This window comes from Ixodes scapularis, unplaced genomic scaffold (assembly GCF_016920785.2).
Source record: "Ixodes scapularis isolate PalLabHiFi unplaced genomic scaffold, ASM1692078v2 PGA_scaffold1__304_contigs__length_218370807, whole genome shotgun sequence".
NCBI lineage: Eukaryota > Metazoa > Arthropoda > Arachnida > Ixodida > Ixodidae > Ixodes > Ixodes scapularis.
In genome coordinates, this window is record NW_024609846.1 from 31,211,259 (window position 1) to 31,234,691 (window position 23,433).

At 44.8% G+C, this 23,433-nt stretch overlaps 1 protein-coding gene across 1 annotated transcript; it reads left to right on the top strand.

Moving 5' to 3' along the window:
* The first annotated feature begins 8,780 nt into the window (after positions 1-8,780).
* On the top strand, positions 8,781-9,806 carry LOC8051593 (pseudopaline exporter CntI-like). Its single transcript, XM_002435663.3, has one exon. It carries the CDS (start codon positions 8,781-8,783, stop codon positions 9,804-9,806), a length of 1,026 nt encoding a protein of 341 aa, XP_002435708.3.
* The last annotated feature ends 13,627 nt before the right edge of the window (positions 9,807-23,433 follow it).

Genomic DNA, 23,433 nt, shown 5'->3' on the forward strand with positions numbered 1-23,433 from the left:
AATAAAGGGCGAATAGCTTTCTGTATAGTGATAATGCATCGCCGGTTCAAGGCGAGGCATATTCGGCCAATCAGGGCGAGGCAAATCCTGGTAGTCACGTCACGAACGGGAGCCGTAAGAGGGAGCCACCGAAACATCTCGGCGCTAATAGCTTGTCTGCTTTTCCCGGCTCACGCCGCAGTGGTTCACGCACTCGACCGTTTTTGACGTACCAGGCTCACGCATGGTTAAGTTTGCTGATCTAACAAATGGCAACACTGAAGTTTTTTTTAGTTTTTTTTAAGTTTGTTGTTATTCTTTTTGTGGCTAGAAATATGATTTTGAAGGTAACATGTTTGATTTTGAAGACAGCGATTAGGCAGTTGAGGGTCAGAAACTCCCGTAAACTAAAAACGGTGAAGGGGTTAACTTGCATAGTATAACAAACTTCCCTTACGCTTTTCAATTAATGAACGATGTCGAAGTGTTTCGCTAGAAGATCGGGCACACTTCGCGTTCCTCGGCAGAAAACTGACTGGCCCGCGTAAAAAACCCCGCTTTTCCTTCGAACGAAAAGCCTTTCTTTCCTGTTACATTACCGTGGTCCTCACAGAGATGCGTGCCTCCGCTCTTTTCTCGTGCATGCCTGTTCTGATGGAAGGAAGTGACGCATTTCAGCCGCTTCCGGTCGCTTCTCGACGCTTTCTAGCGTCCAAAGATTCTGAGTAAGTTTGCGGTTGCCCTAGACAAGAACTTACGAAGACGACCACCGAACGTTAGCCGCATGACGAAGTTTGTACTCAATTTGAAACAACTGGAAGTGGCTAAAAAACGTAACTTTATTTTTTTTACTTTCTTTACAGTAAAAAGCGAGGCGCGCCTGTCTGTGAAGGAGGCCTTGTCAGGACCTTAATTCGTTCAAATGTGCGACCGGGTGGGATTCATCGCCCACTTTTCCGCTCCCAAAGGTGGTGGACGGAAGGGGCTCTTTGGTCTTGTACCGCATTCGATGGAGCGATAAACGGGCCGGCGTGCGACTGGCAGATTTACGGTAACGATTCCCGGCCCACGAAAATCTGTTCCGTAGCGATCGCGACTACGAGAACAGGTTACCGTAAATTCCGCGGCCGACCTTCCAAGATGGCGTCGAGGTGTTTCGGGCGAGCGCCGTTTGAGCCACCTCGGTTCGTTCGGTTCGTTTTCGCCGGAATAATTAGAGGAGGATGAATCGAAGAATGAACGCGTTAACGACCGGGCTTCTGACCCCGCTGGATGCGGGATGCGCGCACGTATTCACGCGGCGGGGCGAAAGTGGTTCGAAAAAGAGAGAGTCGACTTTCCGGCTCTGAGACGCGAAGGGACGATGCGGGCCAGTTGGTTCATTCTCACGAATTGGCTAGTGTATCAGCAATTTGTGAGACGCAGGCTACACTATTGCCCGTGCGCCCACTTTCCCGCAAAGCATTCGGAGAGACGATTCCGGCCATCCTTGGACAAAAGTTGCTGGATCATGATGCCAAAAAATAAAATAAAAGGGTTTTGGAGAAGAAAACGAATTTTGCGATGAGTAAGACGTGCAAAGCACGAAACGCAATTTAGAGCGATAAACTGGTATCCAGGTGTTTCCCCAGGAATTGAAATTAGGGGGGGGGGGGGGTTTAAATTTTAGGGGGGGGGGGTACTCAGAATAGAGGAGTCGTTGCAGTTTAAGGGGGTGCCTTCAGAAAAACAGGGGGTGTGTACCCCCCCCTACGAGGTGCGTAGGGAAATCACTGCTGGTATCCCGTTCACCAGGCAAAAGTGACCCCCACTTGGCTGCCGCCACGCTGTACAGTTTTGGCCACTAGACACGTGACCGTATTAAATCCTGAGGCTTTTACACAAAACTGAGCCGATATTTGTATCGCGATCGCTGTAAAAAGCACGATAAACTATTTTTTCGATACTGTTAGCAACGCGGCTGACGGCATCTAGCGGAGCCATTGCGAAGCTGCCCGAGTTTTTTGTGGTAAAAGCTCCATTTTGAACTTAAAACAAACGAAACATAACTTATCATCTCGACGGTACTGTTATTAAAGATCAACAAGCAATTATTGGTGCACGGTACATCGTTAAAAAATGTATACATAAAACTCTGAGGTCACGTGTCTAGGGGTCGAAAATGTGCAAGATGGCGGCGGCCGGGTGGGGGTCACTTTCAGCGGCCAGTTTGTCGCTCCAAGTCCCTCGTCGGTCAAAACGTACTTCATACATTTCTTAAAGTCCTCCCCCTCTCCCTTTCCTGTCATCACATCGCAACGCATTCGCCGTCCTCTTCTTATCGCGCACCCGCGTAGATCGCGGGACGAGGCACTGGATGTGCCGGAGCCTCGGAGATGGCACCCGAGAGGAAGGAGCGAGGGACATAGCAACACCTCCTAGACAGTTTTAAAGCCTGCGTGTTACGTCACATGACGTCACGTCCGGGGGTCCGGCACAGGCGCTGATTGGACGCGAGTGCCGCGTCAGCGTTCGCGTGGGGCTCGTTTCCTATCAGAGTCCCACGCGAACGCTGACGCGGCGCTAACACCCAATCAACGCCCGTGCGGGACCCCCGGACGTGACGTCATGTGACGTAACGTGCAGGCTTTGAAGCTGTCTAGGAGGTGTTAGATATAGGCAGACTTGTACGAAAGCGTTACAGCGCCTTACGTTTAACCGTTACTTTTTCGGCAACGAAGTGACAATCTAGTGTTAGTAAAGTGGTGATTTGAGCTAGTTGCTACATCACTAATATTAAACAGCGCACAAAAAGTCGGTGGAAGAGAAAAAAATCAGTAGAACGAAAGAGCGCTTTTTCGTTCTACTGTCTTTTTCTCTTCCGCCGATTTTTTGTGCGCTGTTTAATATAATTGACAATCTAGTTACTTTTCGAAGAAAATGAAAGAGTAACCTATTTTCCTCACTTCTTGACGAAATAACGAGTAACGGTTAGTTAGTTGTGGAATGAAACGTGTACAACACAAGTTTTCAGCCTCCCTCCAGCTCGCGCCTGTAATTTGCGCGGCGAGAAAACGCTAGACGGACAATTGAAAACGTGCGCGAGGTATACGTCAGTATAGACCCGGTTATCCCCGAATGAAGGCGTTCAAAAGCGTGGAAACATTAACCACGACAAGCATTCGAAGCGGATGTCATAAAATTGACACATTCGAAGTAAAAACGAGAAAATAACGCGTGAATTTCAAGCTGAGCTAACGCGTTCCCTTTGAATCGCAGTTGTAAAGCAACGAAGAAACACAACCCCGTTTTTTTTTTTTTTTTTTTGGGGTCCGAGCTTCCTGCGTGGTGGCAGCGATTGGACGGACGGGATACAGTCAGGGCCAGTGTTCCGTGGCTCTTGTTGTGTGCACTCCTCGCTCGGGCGATAATGTATGCGAGCAGGAAGGGCTAGAAGGGCAGCTATGATTAACGACGCCGATTAGCATGGCGCAAGGTTCGCGCGGAGTCCTGCGGCTGCGATTTAGGGGGGAAAAAAGTACGCGGCGGGGAAGTGGTTCTGGTAGTCGGAATTCTCCAGATGAGCTATAGAGGAGGTAACAGGAAGTTCACTGTTTGCGAAAGCGGCGTCTTGAAGCCCACCCTCGGATCTTTATGTTATTTGTTTCAGAACGAGTTTGATGCTGCGTTCATCGCTTACCGCAGTTTGAAGTGTCGAAAGAGTAAAAATCAATAAAGTACCCGACGGATGCTTCAGACAGCTTAGAAAGAAGATGCTATGAAGAAATCGCAAGTCTACAAGGGGTTTTCTTGCTTCAAATCGGTGAACTATTGGTCGACAACCAACCTCGTTCAGGGCCACCCTGAAACTCCTCAGCTGATGAAAACATCGAGAAAATTCGAGCACTGTTCTCTTCGAGTTTGTTCCTTCTGGTGAAACAGCTAATCAGGTGTTTTACTTGGGAGATTTGAGAGGCTTGCGCAACTGAGGCAGAAAGGCCCTGATTTGTGGGAAAGGGAAAGTGTGTGTGTGTGGGGGGGGGGGGGGGGGGTCATCACGACCATGCACCGGCACACACTCTCCTGTCAGTGCAACAATTTCTGAACACAAATAACATCACAGCCCCTCTAACCCCCCCCCCCCCCCCCCCCCCCCCCCCCCTTCTCTTTTCATCGGACCTCGTTCCTTTCTCTTCGTCCGCATGAGAAAAGTCCTGAAAAGAAAACGTTTTGTGACGTTTATGCAGTGCTATCCCGTGTGCACTGTTGTGCTTATGGTTTTCATATGGTTGCTTACGTTTCGCAAGTTTTCATTATTCTGCCTTCGTGTGGGCCACGGTGAGTGATGTGCGGGGGGGGGGGGGGGGGGGCGGGGGGGTGGAGGGGAGGGGGTCGACGCCTTGTCGGGCATTTAGTTGCCTTTTGCGACGGCCCCCTAAACAACTGTCTGATGTATGTTGTCTGAATAAAAAAAAATTGAATTGAATTGAATGTGGGATGATAATTCAAATCAAACATTGCCAAAGCGAAAAAAAAAATTGAAGCGTTGGGTAAAAAAAAGAAATTAACATGGCGCCAGAACTTTAGCAGACGAAGGAAGGGGACGCTACTAGCGTCGGAAGCCGGTACGTATACGAACGTCCCGCCCTGCAGAAATCAGATCTAGTTACTTTTAAGTCCCCCCTCGTAGCGGCGACGTCCAAACATACTTTAGGTTTCACCAGCTTGTTTGAAACGGCGTCTCTGGAAAACAGAGCGGCCAAAACTGGCGCTCGAGCTGGAGAGGATCGCGAAGCGCGAAGTTCTTGCGGTTACCATAACTTCGCTATTTCGCGGCTCCCCATATGCTCCAAAGCGCCTGATCACTACCTTTCCCCTTGCCTATCGCGATCTCCCCTTCACGTGTGCGAGCATGATCACTGCGTTGTGTTCGACATTTAAGACAAGGAAGCTGTGTCTCAGCAAAACATCGGCCGCCATTCCGATTCCACGAGGTTGCGTATCAAGTCACGGTGAAAAAAAAAAAAAAAATCGTATGGAGTTGCGATTTGCTTGCGCTTGAATCTGTCTGCCGCCTCGCGAAGCCGGCGCGGTCTTGGATACAAAACAGCCTGCGTGGCGAAAGAACGAGGATGTCAATCATAGAGCGGTTGTTGCGCACTGGGACAATTAGTCGCATATTTTTGTGTATATGTGAGATAATCGACGCGAGGTATCTTGCTGCATTAGACGATTATTCAGCTGTGCTAACCATACACACTTTATTATTTTTTTCACCGTTGTTTTGTCATTTTTTTTTCGAAACCGGTGGTCGCCATTTTTCCAACGCGTTGCGGATGTCATTCTGAGTTTTCACTTGGCGACGATGTGTCGTCAGCTTTGCAGGGGCGACGGACGCAAGCGGCTCGCGCCAAACCGGTTTGACCTCGTCGCCTCTTGGAGGGACGGGAAAGAAGATGAACCCAGAAGAGAATTCCTCTCGACTTCTTCGTTCCCGGCCGTTTGTCTTCTCTGGCACACCGATAAAGTGCCGCCCGCACGGAGGCTCCGACGTGGGTGGCGTCGTGAAGACAGTGCTGGCCGTCGTACCCTGTTTCCGTATTTGCAATTTGAAGAAATCCGCCTCCGGCTGCGAGTCTCTTGCTGTCGAGCTATTGACAGAATGGCGTTAATGAAAGGATATTGTTTCATTGGCGCCATTAGCTTGCCGGGATGTGCATATACTGAACCGTTATCTGAAATTGGTACTGAAACAAATATATTTTGGCTGCGTTATGACAGTGTTCGTCGCTTCGTAACTGATGTTGCCGCTACCATCCTTGCGGCGATAGTGGTGTGATCGGACCAAAATATTGGTGAGTCTCTTATCAGGCTGGTGCTGTGTTCGGATAAACTTAAATTGTTAGTCAATTTCTTTTTTTTTCATACACAATAAATTAATTATAGTGTAAACAAAAGCACAAACTCGCACGTTCATATGAGCCAACATAGAACTGATCCAAAGCCATCTTTGCATAAATCTAGAAAAGCGCCCCGATTGTGGCAGCTGAGATACTGTAAAACGGCAGGCAGAAATTTGAACTCATGTAATACTCAAAAAATACAGCCGACATTGAAACGAACAAAAATATTTGCATTTGCTTTGGTGCGCCCAGTAAATGAATTGTCCATTGCAGCAAGCTGAAGCTCTGTCACAATATGACATATTTTTACTATGACAAAGCTTAGACTGAACATGACAGAAGTGAGACAGAGCATGACGAAAGCCATACCGATCATGGCAAAAGTGAGAATGATATTTGGGCAACTAGGTGGAATTGAATTTCTTTGAATGATATGTTCTTGATGCGACGTTTGTTATTGAAACATTCAGCATTACAATTTTCGACATACAAGTTTAAATTCTGATAGTATATAATACTCTCGAGTAACATTGCCAAAAGTGTTCACAGGGTGCTTACCAACAAAATTATGTCAAAGCCGATCCCAGCCACCAAATCCCCCATTTTTAAAACCATGGTTATAGAGATTATGACGTGAATATTGAGGAATGCAAAACATGTTCGCACTTCATGAAATCCACGAGCAACCATGACAAGCTTTCAAGTGAAAGGCTAATGCAAGCGTGCACTCTCATGGTATATTCGTCTCGTCACTTTCGAGCACTCCAATCATCTGAGTCGTAGCTACCAGATCCCGGAGCGCCTCCGCATCGGAGCGAGAGAATCGGCGCGCCCAGCCGAACGCTCTTCAACTTTTCAGAGCGGCAAGCCGAGCGGATAGAGGGTGGCGTGCGCCACTACAGGACGGCGCGAGCCGCCCTCTAGCGGAACTTTTGCTCTTTGGATTCAAAGGGTTGAGCAGTATTCAGTGATCCATCCATCCGTAAATCCTTGAAAAATGGCAACCGTCAACGCGGACGCTGATAAGGTCATCGCAAGCCAGCCGTGCCAAGCGGAAGTTCCTGCGAAACTATAAAAAAAAGACAACATTACAGCTTGAAAACTCTCGTACTTCTGTACTTACCGCTTTGTCCCGAGTAGGTTCGCACTATAAAAACATAAGCCTTGACCTTGGGCACCGTACAAGGCAACGTTGGTACAAGGCAACGTTGGTACAAGCCAACGTTAGGTACAAGGTGCGTCAAACAACTCGGCAAACTTCGCTTCGCAAACACGGTCCTCGTCGTCGTAGTCCGAGCTGCTGGTGTTGTCGCTGTCTGCTAGCTTCGCCAGCAGCACTGGCGGTGCCACCACTAACATTAAACGTCTTCGTTTCAACGACATTTCACCTCAATTCGGGGAGCACAACACAACGGTGACGGCGTCAAGACTGACGGCTGTTTTTCGCAGCCCTCTTTTTGCGGAGTAGCTGCGTTCTCGCCGTCCGCTTCCGACACAAAAGCAAAATGGCGGAATGGCTGGAGTCACGTGACCGGTCGGCAGCCAGATCTCTCGCGCGCTCCCACTTCCAAGTCAGAGCGCCTCAAACCGCTCCGAGTCGGAGGCCGGAGAGAGTCGGAGCTTCGAGAGCGCTCCGAAAGAACCAGGCGAATATACTTGGAGCGCCTGGCGTCGACCAGCGAATGCACACCGGCTTTTCAGAGCGCTCCAAGAGGCCGAAAAACGACCAGCCGAATATACCATTAATATGCGCGCGAGGTTTCTGCTCCACAATCCATAATATCCATAACCATTTGAAAACTTCCATACCGGAGATTTGTGAAAAAAAAATGGTGTGTGTGTATGTTTGTACAGCCTTAGTCTGCCTAAACGGGCGACTTGTCTCCCAGCTGTAGATGAGAAATTTAGCAAGTGCGGTACAACCGCTAGAATGGGGTTTTGGGGTACTCTGGCGATTTCTTCATGGTCCCCGATTTGCTTGAGATTTTGCTAAACTCGCCAAACAACATCGCCAAAATAGTATCCCAACTATTAGGTCAAAATAACTTTTTTTCACGAAGTTATTGAATTTACAATTTTGGTCCTCACCGTGTTTTTCAAACTGAAAGTCTCTACTGGCAACGACGAAAAAGTGACGTCAGTGGAAGTGCAGGGGTTCACTCTTGATTCGAAGCAGTTTCATGGTGTCAAATGAATGCTTTGGAAGCTCGCTCCAGTCCCCGCGCTCCAGCACGGAACGAATGATTGGCATATTCTATTTTTTAGACTGCTCGCTCGACTGGCAAGCTTCCCTTCCACTGACGTCACGGCACTGAAAAGTGCCGGTATATTTGAATGTTGGTTTTTGCATAATTTTCATTTGCCGATTTCGCAATAACTATTATGAATTTCGCGATACTAAATAGCATACCGGAAAGGGTAAAGGCCGGGGAGTCAGAAAATATAGTTAGTTGAGGTAGCTCAAAAAATCGCCGGAGTACCCCTTCAACGTGCTCACGCAGTAGTGATACACGACCGCACGCCGGTACGATGCTTATCTAGATCGAAACGGGCAGAGGTGGGGATTGAATCCAGGATCCCTGGGTCACGGTGCCCTGGGTTCTGCAGCGCAAGCGTTTGCTCCACGTGCTCCGAGTTGGTGTATGCTAGCCTACTCGGTCACCGATCCCCCGAAGATTTGTGAAAATATTTGTTTGAGCGCTTCGCTATCATTATCACCATTGGCACGCGCCCTTCGCACCTGCCGAACGCCGAGATAAGGAAGACAATTAGGGCAGAACGTCGCCGCCAAACGCCGTCATGAATCCTCCCTCTAAGAGGCATTCTTCTTGGACGGGCACTGCTGGAACCCCGTCCGGCCAGCCTTCCGCGTCGTCAGACCCCCAACCGAAGCGGGACTCGGCAATCAGGCGCACGTCCATGCAACTGATCCAGATGACGGGCATGGTCAAGCGAGCCAGCATCGTCTCCTCCAAGCATCCCAGCTCGGAGAGTGAGGAGGCCTCCAAGCCCGTCGTCTACCACTCGACCATCCTCGGTGTCGTGCTCGCCATCGCGTCAAGCGCTGTGCTCTCCCTAGTCAACGTCATCATCAAGCGACTGCCGACGGTCAGCATCCTGGAGGTACTCACCTTCATGGCGTTCGGTGTCTTCATCGGCATTTTACCGGCGGCCACCCATGAGGTCGATCCGTTCGGCAGCCGGCAAGCGCAGCCGCTGCTCTTCGTACGCACGGTCCTGTCTTCAGTGGCGTCATTGCTGCGCCTCAGCAGCCTCTCGTACCTCTCGGTGGCGGATGCCTCCATAGTCGCCAGCCTCACGCCGCTCATGGTGTCCCTTACGGCACTCGTGTTCTTCTCGGAGCGTTTTCACTGGACGCAGGGCGTCGCCGTTGGCACTTGCGTCTTCGGCCTCGCACTCCTCACCAAGCCGCCCATCACGTCCTCGATGGACACCTTCGCGAAGGCTCAGTTCATCGGCATCGCTTATGGCCTGGCGCACACGGCTCTGAACGGCGTAACCACCGTCTGCATTCGGGCCATCAAGGGGGTGTCCAGGAAGGTTGTGGTCTTCCACTATGGCTGCCTCTCAATGCTCCTAGTCTCTCTCGTGTCCGTGGCCACCAGCAAGATGAAGATCTTTTACGAGGGCTCGCAAATCGGCTACCTCCTCCTCATCTCTCACCTCACCTTCGCCACCCAGATGTTTTTGACCAAGGCGTTGCAGGTGGAGAGCTCCTCCGTGGTGATCGTCATCAAGACGGTTTCGGATGTGATCTTCGGCTTTCTGTTGCAGCTCGCCTTCCTGCCCGACTGGCCGGACCCGTTGAGCTACATCGGTGGATTGTTAGTGACCGGAAGCGTGGTACTCATCGGTTTCAGAAAGGTCGTCGTCAACTCAGCGCAGGAGTCTGCCGTCAGGAAGCGTTTTAACTTTCTCATCTAGCCACTGTGGTGCGCCATCTCCAGTGGTTAGCTGGTGATTAATCATTCTAAATGAATTGTCAAGTTGATCACCATCATAACTATTAAACGAATTGAGGCATCTTGCACGTTCTTGCTCGTCGGTTCCGAGGTTTGTGATGGCAGATTCGGAAATATTGCGACATAAACGTTCTCCTCTATAGGCCTTGTTTTGCCAACTACAATTCGGGGAGCAACTAACGCACCCTCGACCCGGTGCATTTAAATTGCTACGCTAAGGTACACGGCATGCAAACGCGAAGGATATGGACGCGAAGACCATGCCGGACCCCGCACAACACCGCATATCACTTGTCGGCCATCGTCAACAAAACCACGTGAACCCCGTTCAAGTACCACGTGACGCCTGCGCCGCTCCACACTCCGACGACTAGACTGAGCTGAGGCTGCGGTAGAAGCTACGTCCTCGTTGGACCAGTCAAACGTCTCTCTTTCGCCACGTGATCACACTCCTGCCCATGGCCACGGAGGTGGCTCAGGTGGTAAGAGGGAAGCGGCTGATTGGTCCGGCGGGCACGTACCTTCTCCATTACATGCAGTCTCAGCTAAGCGCTCTGAGAGGAAGGCGTGCCGTCGGAAAGAACCAACCGATCAGGCCACCGCACTCTTTCCACCACCCGATCTCGCGCGCTCTGGAGTTTGAGTTCGAAGGAATGTTTATTAAACAAAAATTGCAAGAGATTCGAAAAGGTATGTCTTTATTCTAGCGATGCGATGGCCACCAGACCTGGCATCTTTTTTTCTGTATGACAATGAGATCATTGTTGAGGAGGTGAAGATCCTTATATATATATATATATATATAACAAAGTTTATTCAGAAATTAAGCATCCATACATTTCACTCAGTCTCACAAAATAGCGTGCTTGCTCATGAGTGTGAGTACACAGTTCAGCATAAATTTAACAAATCGAAAGACGTTATACAAAACTAAGTGGATACTACTGATAAGAGTCCTACTTATGTAGGACTGAAAATAAAGTACAATGAAAACAAACACAACCTAGTATACAAGCACAAACGTTGTGCCAGTAGTCATTAAATGAAATCAACGATTTTTATCATGGATGAAGAAAGAATAAAACAATTAAAACAGGGACAACACAACCACATCAAGATGTGGTTGTGTTGTCCCTGTTTTAATTGTTTTATTCTTTCTTCATCCATGACTTAAACCAACACGCTCTTCTCCCAAGCATATCTATTTTTACAGAATAATAATTCATATAGATTTCGCAAGACCACAAAGAACACAAAAAAAGTCAACTCTCGCGCTTAAAAACACGCGAATACCAAACAGGCGTGCTTGTACTCATGAAACCTTACAGACGCCAAAAAGCACGAATCTGGGAACTATATATTGTTCATTTGACGTACTACTCCATTTGCGCATTTGTTTTTCACTTGTGCTAATAATGGTAGATTAAGTAAACTAGAAGGGAGTTTATTGAAATATGTTGCTAGATAATAATTCTTCAACCTTTTACCATAGTATATATATATGTATATTTTTTTTCGGCATGAGAAATCTTGTTGAGCTTTCAGGGTTTTTCTACTATGTGAAATCTTTCTGTATGTCTTAGTTGTTTTTGTTTGGTGGATGTTTTGAAGTCACGCGTGAAACAATATTTTGTGAGGGCAATGCATTTACGCAGGTCTTCTACTGTTAACATTTGAAGTCCTACTGCTGTTTCTGAAACGAAAGACCTTCCAAGTGTGTATTATAAGCCGTTTTCTGTATGATTCTTTTTTTAAAATTAGGTTATTTATTTTTCGTAGTTTGTATATTGATGAAAATGCACAAATGGTTATGCCATATATTAGTTTAGAACCTGCTAACATCTGGCAAATTAATCTTCTGAGTTTAATATTCTCAGAACTCATTATTCGCAGGTTTTCGAATATGGTCAATATGGTGATTCTAGAATAAATACTCGTTAAAATATATATCAAGGTGTCTGGTTTCACTGGCGTAAAGTAGTGGTGAGCATGAGCAATGCCGACATTCCCACGAATGCAAAAATATAGGCTGAGTGAGATTAATGGTAAGTTCGAAAGTGCATTTGACTCGACTTGTCATTGTTCACGAAAATATAGGTTTTTGAAAACCAGCTCACGATTTGTTTGATATTTTCTTGCTAAAATGGAAACCGCAGTAATATAATCTTCGTGTGTGATAACTAAGGCTATGTCGTCAGCGTATTTATACATCTTTTATTTAAAAAAATGTAAAGCTAAATAGTTCACATAAATGTTGAATAGCATGGGACCGAAACCGAACCCTATAAGGCACACCGCAGGTGAGTTGTGCAGCAGAATTTGTACTATTTGCTATTCGAGCTCTTTGGATTCTACCAGTGAAGAAACCTTTAAAGAATGTACGGAAATGTCCTCTGAACCCAATTTTATCTGGTTTTTTAACCAAAAGTGAGTGATCTATTGAATCGAACATTTTTGTCAGGTCCAAAAATAGCGTTGGCGCTATTTTGTTGTTATCTATTTGTTCATTAATGAAGTTTGTTATATCGTCTAGTAAAAGTATCGTGCCTCTTTGCTGCCGGAACCCACAATAACAGTTCCTTATTAGTGAAAATTGAAACGAGGGCATGATTTGTATAACAAATGTTTTCATTGTCTGCAAAATTGCCGGTAACAGCGCAATGGGTCTGTAATTAATTCATTCTTTCTTGTTCTTTTTTAAAAAGGCCGTACTAATGGAACTTTTAACTTACTGGGTATATTTCCTGTTGACAACACATCATTTAATATATCAAGAAGAACGACATATCATTTTTTATATCTCTGAATCTTATTTCATCAAATTCTGCTGGCTTTATTATTGGCATAATGTTAACTATATGTGTTCTAGATCCGATTTTGTCATTTGGGGCAAGTACGCAGAATTAGCTGAATAACCTAATGGCTTAGCTTTTCCTATTGTGTTGTTTACGTGGTTACGCAAGTCTTATACGTTTGTAATAAAGGCATCATAACAAAGGCATCATAAAGCCCATTGCTGAGCTTATCAAACAAAGTCAGTTGCTGAAAATGTTCTGTATACATGCGTCTTCAATATCTTTAGGGGGTCTGCCAATTATTTGATTTACAATGTCTCATGTTTCTCTTAAGTTCTTTCCGCACTGCTGGAGTTGCGTGATATGAAATCTCCTTATATAGTAAGTCTAATTTCTGCAGTGAGGTTATATCGTAGTCGTCTAAATTCTTCCATTAATTTTGTATCACGCGGGTTTTGTTTACATCTATTCCATTACCTGTTTTTTTAGGGACTCATTTCTAGTATTTCTTTGTCGATCCAATCATTTACCTGGTTTTCTCGGCATTAATTTCATTGTGCTAGCGAAATGTTTGCATATATTTTTTTTCTTAATTTTTAAATAACGTGGACACAGTTACAGTTGCGCACGAAAGGTCAGGGACAGAGAAGAGAGACCCGTAGACGACTGACAAGTTCCTCTCTCTTTCCCTGTCCTTTTCTGCGCAACTGTAACTATGTTCAATCAATCAATACTAACTCACCCAACGGTCTACATTACTTCAAATAAAGTATCGTAGAAAATGATGTGATCTAGATGAATCGAATATTTCCAGTTATATCTCCGGATAGTGTCGTCTATTTTCTTCTTGTCAAGGACTTGTTTACGTACGTTCATTTTCTCTTGTCACGGTCGTATGCTCCTTGTTCATTATCGAGCGCAACAAAATAATGATCGACTACTTTTTGTTTGATATCATAAAATTTAAGTTACTCTGCCTTACTATCAAGTGATCAATGCACAATTTGGTAACTGGATTACCGAGGTACTCTTCTCTCATGCAGTCGTCAATTAAATTATATAAACCGTAATTGGACAATATAACAAGCTATTTTGTGACTCGATCATTTTCCTGTGGCACATGATATCGATATTAATGTCGCCTGCTAGAACAAGCTGATAATTTTTATTAAACGTATTTAGTAGTTTAAAAAAAATTTTGATATAAAAATTCTAAATTATTGTTAGGCGGTCTATACACAGCACATATTGTAAATGACAGTTCTGCCTTATGAATAGTAATCACAAGAAGTTCCGCGTGATTCAGAGACAGCTCGATATGGTCAAATAACCTGGTACTTTTTTTAGGTATACGAGAATTTCTCCTCCTTTTCTGCCTTGTCGGCGTGCCGAAATTACATGAAATTTATCGAAATGAAAAGACAAAGGTCCAGTTGCCTCGATGTTTATTTCGGTTAGTATTATCATATCTATATCAATCAAAACATCCCACAGGTATACATCTAATTCGCTCCAGTGTTTCTTAAGGCTTCTAAGATCAATTCGAATAAGGTGAAGAATCTGTTTGATGTCTTCTCTTCCGTCCTCGACTAGTATCGTGTGCATCTATACGTATCACAGCTGCGCCGTCTCTCCGCCTCACTAAACTTTTCCCGTTGCTCATCCAGACATATATGTAGGCCTTTACCCGTATACATATATATATATATTTTGCGTTCTAAAACAGCCATCGCTCGAGCTTCGTCAGATTCTCGTGGACGAAATACGGTCGGATTTTAATGCCGTGCGCTTCTTGGCCTACCTCTATCTCTCTCTGACCTGTCATTGAAGCGCACGATGATTGGAGGCATTTTTCGTTCCTTTGTTTTGAATCTGTGCAGGGATTCAATCTTATCAGGCTGAGGCACAGGCAGGTCAAGCATTACTGCCAGATTACCGAGAACTGCTTTGATGTCTTTTTGATTATTTTGTACGATACCAGGTATTTCTCTGCTTTTCCGCCGCCGTGGATATTGCTGACCGTTTTCAACCACCGATTCAAGTTCTTTTGATTCGCGCGTCTTTCTCTGTACCGAAACTTTGAAGTTCTTTTTTTTTCTTCTTTTTTTTCAGCTCGTTTATAATACGCGAAAGTGAATCAACTTTCTTTTTTTTTTTATTAAGTCACCGTATTGCTTCGAACGAATTTCAGTTTTTTTCTCGGTCGCTTGGATGGTCTTTCCATGTTTATCCAGTTTCTGAATTACTGTTGCATGTTTTGCTAACTGCAGATTCCGTTTTTTTTTTTTTTTTTTTCTAATTTTCTTGATTTTACTCAAGACTTCCATCAGTGCTTGGTTCGTTTTCCGGTCTTTTTGAGTGCCTGCTTCAGTTTCGGAAGCTAACGCTCCTGTCAGTGTCAATTCGCAACGATTGTCGTTCAGAGTGTACTGTACGTACATGGTGTACACTTTCGAGACAACAAATCAGAGAAAATCATACCTTTGAATTTAGTTTTGTTGGCTCCTGCACATTTTCTAACATAATAGGAGTTGTCACATTCTACGCATTTTAGCCATTGGCTTTCCGGAATTAGTTGCTTCGAACCAGACTTGTACGTTGTTCAACTACTCTGCTCAAGTTACTGTAGTTAAACTACTTTTCTGAGTACTTGAGTAACTTTCAGTTATATTTTTATTTCGGTAATCGGAAGTTTACTTTAATTACTTTTTCCGAGTAACTTCTACTCAAATTACAAATTTCTTTTCAATTTTAGTGGAAGGTATGCTTATTAACAAACATTCCTGCATAAAAAGATATAAGATCTTGGAAGATCAGCTGATATTGGCAAAGAGGGGGAAGCATGTAGCATAGGAGGGTGGGGGAGGATGCATCCGAAACCTCCTAGAACTTAAACAGCCCCCCTTTTCCCAGACTGCAACATTCCTGCTACGAGGCGCGGGGAGCGGACAGACGTGTCACAAGTGAGGCCGAGTAACTGCGGGATTAACGCCGAAGGCTGGCATTTCTTTGTGTCCCGAAGCTGAAGGAGTCTTGACGCATTTGGAGAAAGGGCTTGTCACCTCTTCTCTTCAACGTAAGAGCTCTCGCTAACTACAGGAAGTGCACACACGCATCCTCACTCAAAGGAGGCAACAAAGTGCATGCAGCACCCGCTCTGACGCTAACCTGGTACTCCCGTAGTTTGTGCTGTACTTGAAGAATCACGTGCTAAAAGGCAACGTAAAGGTAACCTTTTTGCGTTGCCTTTCCTCCCAGAACTCAGAATATAGGGGTCTTCCAAGATTCGAAGATCGTTCGAGAAATCTCAATAATTCCCCCACCGTTTTAACAAAAAATAAGATAAATAAAATTAACAAGTAGTGCTTCAAAGTACTATAAGTACATGGTAGTTAAAGTAGTACTTCAAGTAGGTTTCGAAAACTTCTACTTTACTTGAAATACATTCTCTGAGCATCTATACTTGTACTTTAATAAAGTATTTTTCTGGTACTTTCCAAGCACAGTTCAACTCCCGTCTTAAAAGTACATTCCCCGAATTTGAAAACAAAAAATGACGTATGGGTGATTTCAGATAAGATCGACCAAAGGATGGCTAGTCGACATTTTCAAATCAACTGATGTTTTTATATGTTATTGTCTAGTGTCTGGTATGAACGAATCCAAACTTAGTTTTGACTAGAAAAAATACTTGGGGACAAGAAAAATCGTAAGGCATGAGGTGGTGGACAGTTGCATTAACGCCCACTGATGGAGGGGGCCCGTTTGAGAGTGAATAACTAAAGCGATAACATTAGGAGAACTCTAATACGTTTTAGGCGCAAACTATGGGTATAGCTTGCTTGTAGTATAAAGTAATCATATTTATTTAAAATTTATTTATTTTTCTAAAAATTGACAAAGATGCCTGCTCGAACGACAAATGGCAAACTTTGGAGGTCTGTATCTCATGAAATAATTTAATCATTATGATACAATTTGCAGATATTATTCTACTAATATATAGCTAATATTTAAAAAATAACTAAGGTATCTGTGTGATACAATAGTTAGGATATATATAGTCAAACATGGAAAAAAAATCAAACAAAGAAAAATTCCGATGCGAATAAAAAAAAACACCACCCTCGATTTTTTTTTTTTAAATTTAGGTAACCTGTTATACTCTATTTCGGCATTAATTTCCATTAAAACACGTTGCATCATTTTATTGAGAAAGAAGATACAACTCCCCAAAGTAGGGTCCTTTTTCAAAGCCTACACTTAGCAGTGTTTTATACAAGAACTGACTCTGAGTTCCAGTTTCATTAAACCAACACACATCTTTTATATATTTTTATTCAGATGAGGCCAATGATAACTAAAGAAATCGTTCACACACTTAAATTAAGGAGAAACTACTGTGTACAAAGAGGTATCATATTACGGACTAGTGATCCGAGAAAAGATCATGCAGCCATCGGCCACTAGGAACTTTGTTTACTTTATTCTCCTGCGACACTATATGCTATTCCCTCTTCCGCTCTACCTTCATCTCTCTCTCTCTCTCTCTCATATATATCCCTGATATATATCCAGAACAAAAATATGTTCAAGCATTCCCTTTCTGCGTGGTAGTGTTCTGTGGCTAGCAAAAATCATTTCCTCGCTAAGCTCACGATTATGGCAAAATAGTTGCCGGAAACCGCAGACGACACTCGTCGCTAGTTCTGGCAAAACGGCCGATACAATCTTTTTTTTCGCATTTCCCCGCTCGCTGTCAAGGGCAAGGGGGTTCGCTTCAACCAGCAAAACATGGCCGCCGACGCCTGTTTACTGAGCAGTCATGCCTGTCGCCATCTCACTCGCTGGCGTCACGGGTGATAATATCAGGCACAAAGGGGCACACCAACCGGCAGCATTATCCCCAAATACTCGAGCCTCGCGTAAATACATAGAGTGTAAACGCTGTCGCCATGTTATCGTAGTAAGACCGCCCCCCCCCCTCCCCCAACGGGGGACTGCAGTACGCGACGGCGTACTAACACAACGGCGACGATATCGACATCGCGGGCTCCGAATTTTCCCATAGTTCTACTCCACGGGCATTTCTCGAAACGCTTGATATTGTGTACGCCCGCCTGGAAGGATTTCAGGCGCGTAGTTAAGATAAGGCGGTTCTCCGCGGCAAAAGAAAGCAGGGACAGAACGAGCGGGTTGGTATGGATAGTAAACTTGAGGAAGAAAACGAGAAAGGACGGACAAACACAAACTTCCAACTGGCAACAACATTGTTGCCAGTTGGAAGTTTGTGTTTGTCCGTCCTTTCTCGTTTTCTTCCTCAAGTTTACAAAAGAAAGCAATTTCACAAAAGCTTAAAAGCGGCGGCGACGCGTGTGCGGTGAACGCTTGTAGTTTTGGTGTAGACAGGGTGTGTGTGTTCTCGTTGTTGACACCAGCCGGCGATAAGGCACTGCAGGCGGTAGCTCAGTACAGCAAGGGCTAATCCGAGTGACCATCAACGTAACCCCACCGCCAACCCCTCGCGAACCGGTCGCCGACATGGCTCAGGCTGTGTCATGAACCACGTGGTAGAATCTCGGGTGCTTTCATATCAGCGCGTGGAGGGACGACAGTGCGATTCCGGAAAGTCTTTTTCGAAGGCCGCTGACCACAATTTTTTGTCTGGAGACTTTCCCTCTTTCTTCATTTGACGTGGATCAAGCTTTGCCGACAGCCTCAGTTGTGACCTCTCTTTTCAAATGTACGTTTGCAGTGAGTGAGCTCCTCAGCCTCGGACTTGTCACTTGTGCACCCAGTAGTTCTTTCACTTGGCAATTATATGCCATCAGTTGGGGTTTAATTTCTATTATTTATGTATACATTATGAAGACGTCCTGGAGCTCCGAACGAGTGTTTTGTGCAGATTACTTTTGCAAACACAAAAAGACTATACCAAAGCAGCGGAATTTTCGAAGTGTTGACGAGTTGGACCTAAACTCGTTGAAGCAAATTCTTCCGCCTGACTGTTCCACCAAAGTGAGTGCGACGGACTACCTGTGCTACCATTGCTTCATGCACATCACTAAGGAGATCTCGATGCGAAGCTCAGAGCAGTGCCCTGACATATTTGTGCCAGCTGAAGAAGCAATTGAAGATCTAAATCGCAGCATACTACCTACAGATGTGTCGCCGCTGAGACAACCAAGCGTCGTAAGAAGTCGGGACAGGCCTGCCTATGTCAAGAGAAAGCAGACAGAACTGGAGCAGGTTGCTGTCAAGAATATACGCTCAAGGCTACGTATTGCGTACGACAGGGACGCACCATCGGGGTCGTCCGAACCAACATGCTCCACATGCACTGAGTGGGTGGACAACTTTCGGCAGGCTTTTGAAACCGCCACCTCTCTCCGGGAACGTTGTCAACTGCTTACACTCCTGCCGTCAACACTGACGAAGAATGAGGTTCAAAAGATGATTCCACAGGCCTCAATGTACCTCATCAGTAAATCCCGAAAACTCAAGGAAAAGCATGGCGTGTGGTATGAGCCGGATCCTTACACGAGGTGCAAGGTGAGCCCTGAGAACCTGTCTGCTGCCCTAGAGTACTTCACGAAAGACGAGCTACAATGTTCGCGCCAAAGTCCCAACCAGAAAGACGTCATCTCTGTCATGCTCAACGGAGAGAAAACGTTCGTGCCAAAGCGCTTCATGACACGCTCAATACGAGAGGCCTTCCGTATATACAAAGACAAGCATCCCGATTCCGGCGTTGGGCTAACGAAATTTTATTCGTTGCGCCCTAGATGGGTCCAATGTATTCCACACCAGGAAGTGTGCGTTTGTGTGCGCTGCGCCAATTATTATCTTTGTAGTGCCGCTCTAGAGAACGTTACAGGCTCAACATTCAACACTGGTGAAATGAACTCGGCATTTCTGTGCGACCCAGCAACAGAACTGTGCCTTCAAGGAGACTGTGATCACTGCCCAAAAGGCCAGTTTCTTACACTCCAGGAACTTGATATCCCGGAGGATGAAGAGATTGTGCTTGCAACATGGGAGTCCGGCGACCTTGTGAAAACAACTTTGGAACCTGAGACTTTCCTAAAAGTCATCCAAGTGACGGTTGGAAGTTGGGTACTTCACAACCATATCCGGCAAACGCAAAGTAAAGCGATCTACGATGAAAAACAGTGCATGCAACGCGGGAGCATTGTCTTTCATTTTGACTTTGCTGAAAACTGGACCATCGTGCTTCCTGACGAAGTGCAAGCATATCACTGGAAAAAAAAAAAAACAAGTTTCGATATTTACATGTGTAGTGACGACAAGAAAATCTACAAACAGCTTTGCCATCATCAGTGAGGACCTGTGTCACGACGCCGCTCACGCTTGCTTGGCTCTAGAAAAAGTGAAGGAGTGGGTTGAAGACAACGTTGCGGTATACTCGTACGTGACGTACGTAAGGGACGGCGCCGCCAGTCATTTCAAGAATCGCTACCAGCTTCACCAATTTGCAAAGGACGATTGCCCACAAGCCCAGTGGTTATTTTCTGCATCTGGACATGGGAAAAATGCATGTGACGGAGTTGGCGGACTCGTGAAGCACCAGGCCACGCTGAACAACCTGAGAGAACGTTCAGTAAGCGCAATTCAGACGGCCAGGACAATGGTGAGCGTTCTATCAAAGAAACTGAAAGGCGTGCATCTTGTATATCTGGACGAAAATGAGGTTGTTCGGTATCGTGAACAAAAAAAAGAAGAGTGGCTGACGGTGCGCGCCTTCCCTGGCATTCAGTCTTGGCACGCGTGGCGGCTCAGCAAGTCATCAACAGAAGGGACCTGTGACGTAAATGTAGCACGGAAAGTCGGATCTGCTTGGAAGCAACTTTATTAAATGGGTACAGCGAGGAAAACCTTAGCGTAAAGTGCCGAATTTGATTTCCCAAGGACTGCTCATTTTGAATGCAGGGACATCTTATTTATCACATTTTTCTTCACGGGGTATTTAACCTACTGTTTTTGTTGGTGGTTACTAATAATTTTTATCTGATCACTATAAAAAAAATCCAAAAATGTTATCCTCGAGCAGGATAAAATACATCGGCTTGCCACAATTCATTCATACACCGAGAGCATCGAAGCTGCTCCAGTTAGGCACTATGGCATCCGTCACCTGAAATTGTTTGTAATCGTAAATACACAGCCAACCTGAATATCTTACTATTATATCTTTGTTTTTGTGTGTGGAAGTAAAGTTATTTATTTTACTCTAGATGTAAAATATACCGGAAGGTACAACTTCACACTGCATCATCTTTTCTCAAATCATTAGTCTCTAATATGATACCACTTTGTACGCTTATGTAAAATGCTGTATATAGTTTCTCCTCCCTTTTACTGTGTGACCGATCGCTCTTTTTATCAATGACCTCATCTGAATAAATGTATATAAAAGATTTGTGCAAGTTTCATGAAACTGGAACTCAGAGTCACTTCTTGTATAGGACACTGCTAAGTGTAGGCTTTGAAAAAGGACCCTACTTTGGGGAGTTGTTTCTTCTTTCACAGTGCAATGATGCAACATGTTTTTAATAGAAACGAATGCCGAAATAGAGTATAACAGGGTACCCAAATTATAAAAAAATCGAAGGTGGTGTTTTTTTTTTATTCGCATTGGAATTTTTCTTTGTTTGATTTTTTTTCCCATGTTTGCCTAAATATATTGTAACTATTGTGTCACTCAGATACCTTATTTATTTTTTCAATAATAGCCATATATTAGTAAAATAATGTCTGCAAGTTATGTAATAATGATTAAATTATTTCATGAGATACAGATTTCCAAAGTTTGCCATTTGTCGTTCGAGCAGGCATGTTTGGCAATTTTTAGAAAACTAAATAAATTTTTAATACATATTATTACTTTATATTACAAGCAAGTTGTACCCATAGTTTGTTTGTAAAAAGTTTTAAAATTCTCCTAATTTTATTGTTTTAATTATTCACTTTCAAACTTGCCCGCTCCATCAGTGCGCGTTATTGCAACTGTCCACCTCTCCCTGCCTTACGATTTTTCTTGTCTCGAAATTTTTTTTCTGGTCAAAACTAAGTGTGGATTCGTTTATACCAGACACTAGACAATGTCATATAAAAACATCAGTTGATTTAAAAATGTCGACCAGCCACCCTTTGGTCGATCTTACCTGAAATCACCCGTATCATTGAGTGAAAACACACGCTATCATCTTTCGAGACGTCATCTGGTCATTTTGCCGAGTGAAGTTTTACTTCACTCAGTTTAACTTTTGTTTTACAAAGAAAAGGAAACAAATTGAATCTCAGTATTTTATAAATAATAACCCTATAACCAAGGAACTTACGTACAAATACTTAGGTGTCATGTTGTCATCTGACTGTTCATGGCATGCCCACATAGAAGTAGTCTTAAAAGCTGGCAGGGCAATGAATTTTACCCAACGTAACTTAAAATGCTCAGAACCTAACTTAAAGACAACTGCTTATTTAACATGTGTTAGACCCATTTTAGAGTATGCATGTGCTGTCTGGGACCCAGCCCAGAAAACGTTGATTGATAAGCTGGAGAAAATACAAAACAGGGCGGCTAGGTTTGTTCTTGGACGATACGGGAGGAAAGAAAGCTGTACAGAAATAAAAAAAAAAATGTTAAACTGGGAACCACTTTCCGTACGTCGGGAAAAACTGCGACTAAAATTTTTATACTCAATAGTTAAAAATAAAAGAGGAATAAATAGCGAGACTTACTTAAAATAACCCTATTATGTTTCTAATCGTAATGATCATAGTCTTAAAACTAGAGAGTACCGCGCGAGGACATGCATGTTTGCAAACTCCTTTTTTGTACGAACAATTGCACAGTGGAATTGGCTGTCTGAAGAGCAAGTGTGCTGTTTCAATGAAGACGCGTTATTTTCATCCTTGTAACCCCCCCTGCTGTAACGCCCTCGGGCACTGCGGGGTAATAATTGAATAAAGAATAAAGTAATGGCGGCTGTATAGCCGCCATTACTCCACAAGTTCCACAAGCGACGATCTTGCGACGAGAAAGTTGAGAGTATTCAGAGCCCATCTAGGAACAATCTAGAAAGCATTGACTCTTGGCGCGTTTACACTTGCGGATTTGCGGGCGTATCCTCGCAGGTGGAAGGTATGTTGTGGAGCCGGGTGGCGAAATCGACTCGTCGCTGTCGAAAAATCTGAATATAGAAAAAGAAGAAGAAGAAGGAAGAAAACACAGATTTACGGACTCTGGCGACTTGGTGGCGACGTGGCGGTGGTGAGGTACGACAAGAAGCGGTGAGCGAGGGAATGGCGCGACCACCGCTGGGAGAAACAATCGGAGCGGTCGGTTTGGGAGGGGCCTTTTACTTGGGCGCCATCTATCCCCGTGCGAGTGAGGCACGCTCGGTGCGCCGAATATAATGTGGCCACCGCGTCGGACAAAGAGTCATCACCAAAATGTGTTTCTTCCATCATGATTACAACAAGAAGCGCTGAACGAGGGAATGCGGGACCACCGCCGGCAGAAACAACCGGAGCGGTCGGTTTGGGAGGGACGACTTGGGCGCCATCTATCCCTGTGCGAGTGAAGTGCTCGGTGCGCTGAATATAATGTTCCATGCACTTCTAAGATTCCTTCGAGAAACAGGTCTTGAAGACAGGCTTTGACTTTACTAGGGAGTCGGCCAGACGCCGGTAATTGATCACGTTTCCAGCGAATCAGTGACTAGAGAGTTTTAACATAGCGGTGCCGCGGTGCCGTTCCTGTTGCTG

Excerpts from the sequence above, each read along its gene's own strand:
- LOC8051593 (XM_002435663.3), top strand. The coding sequence starts at position 8,781 with ATGCAACTGATCCAGATGACGGGCATGGTCAAGCGAGCCAGCATCGTC.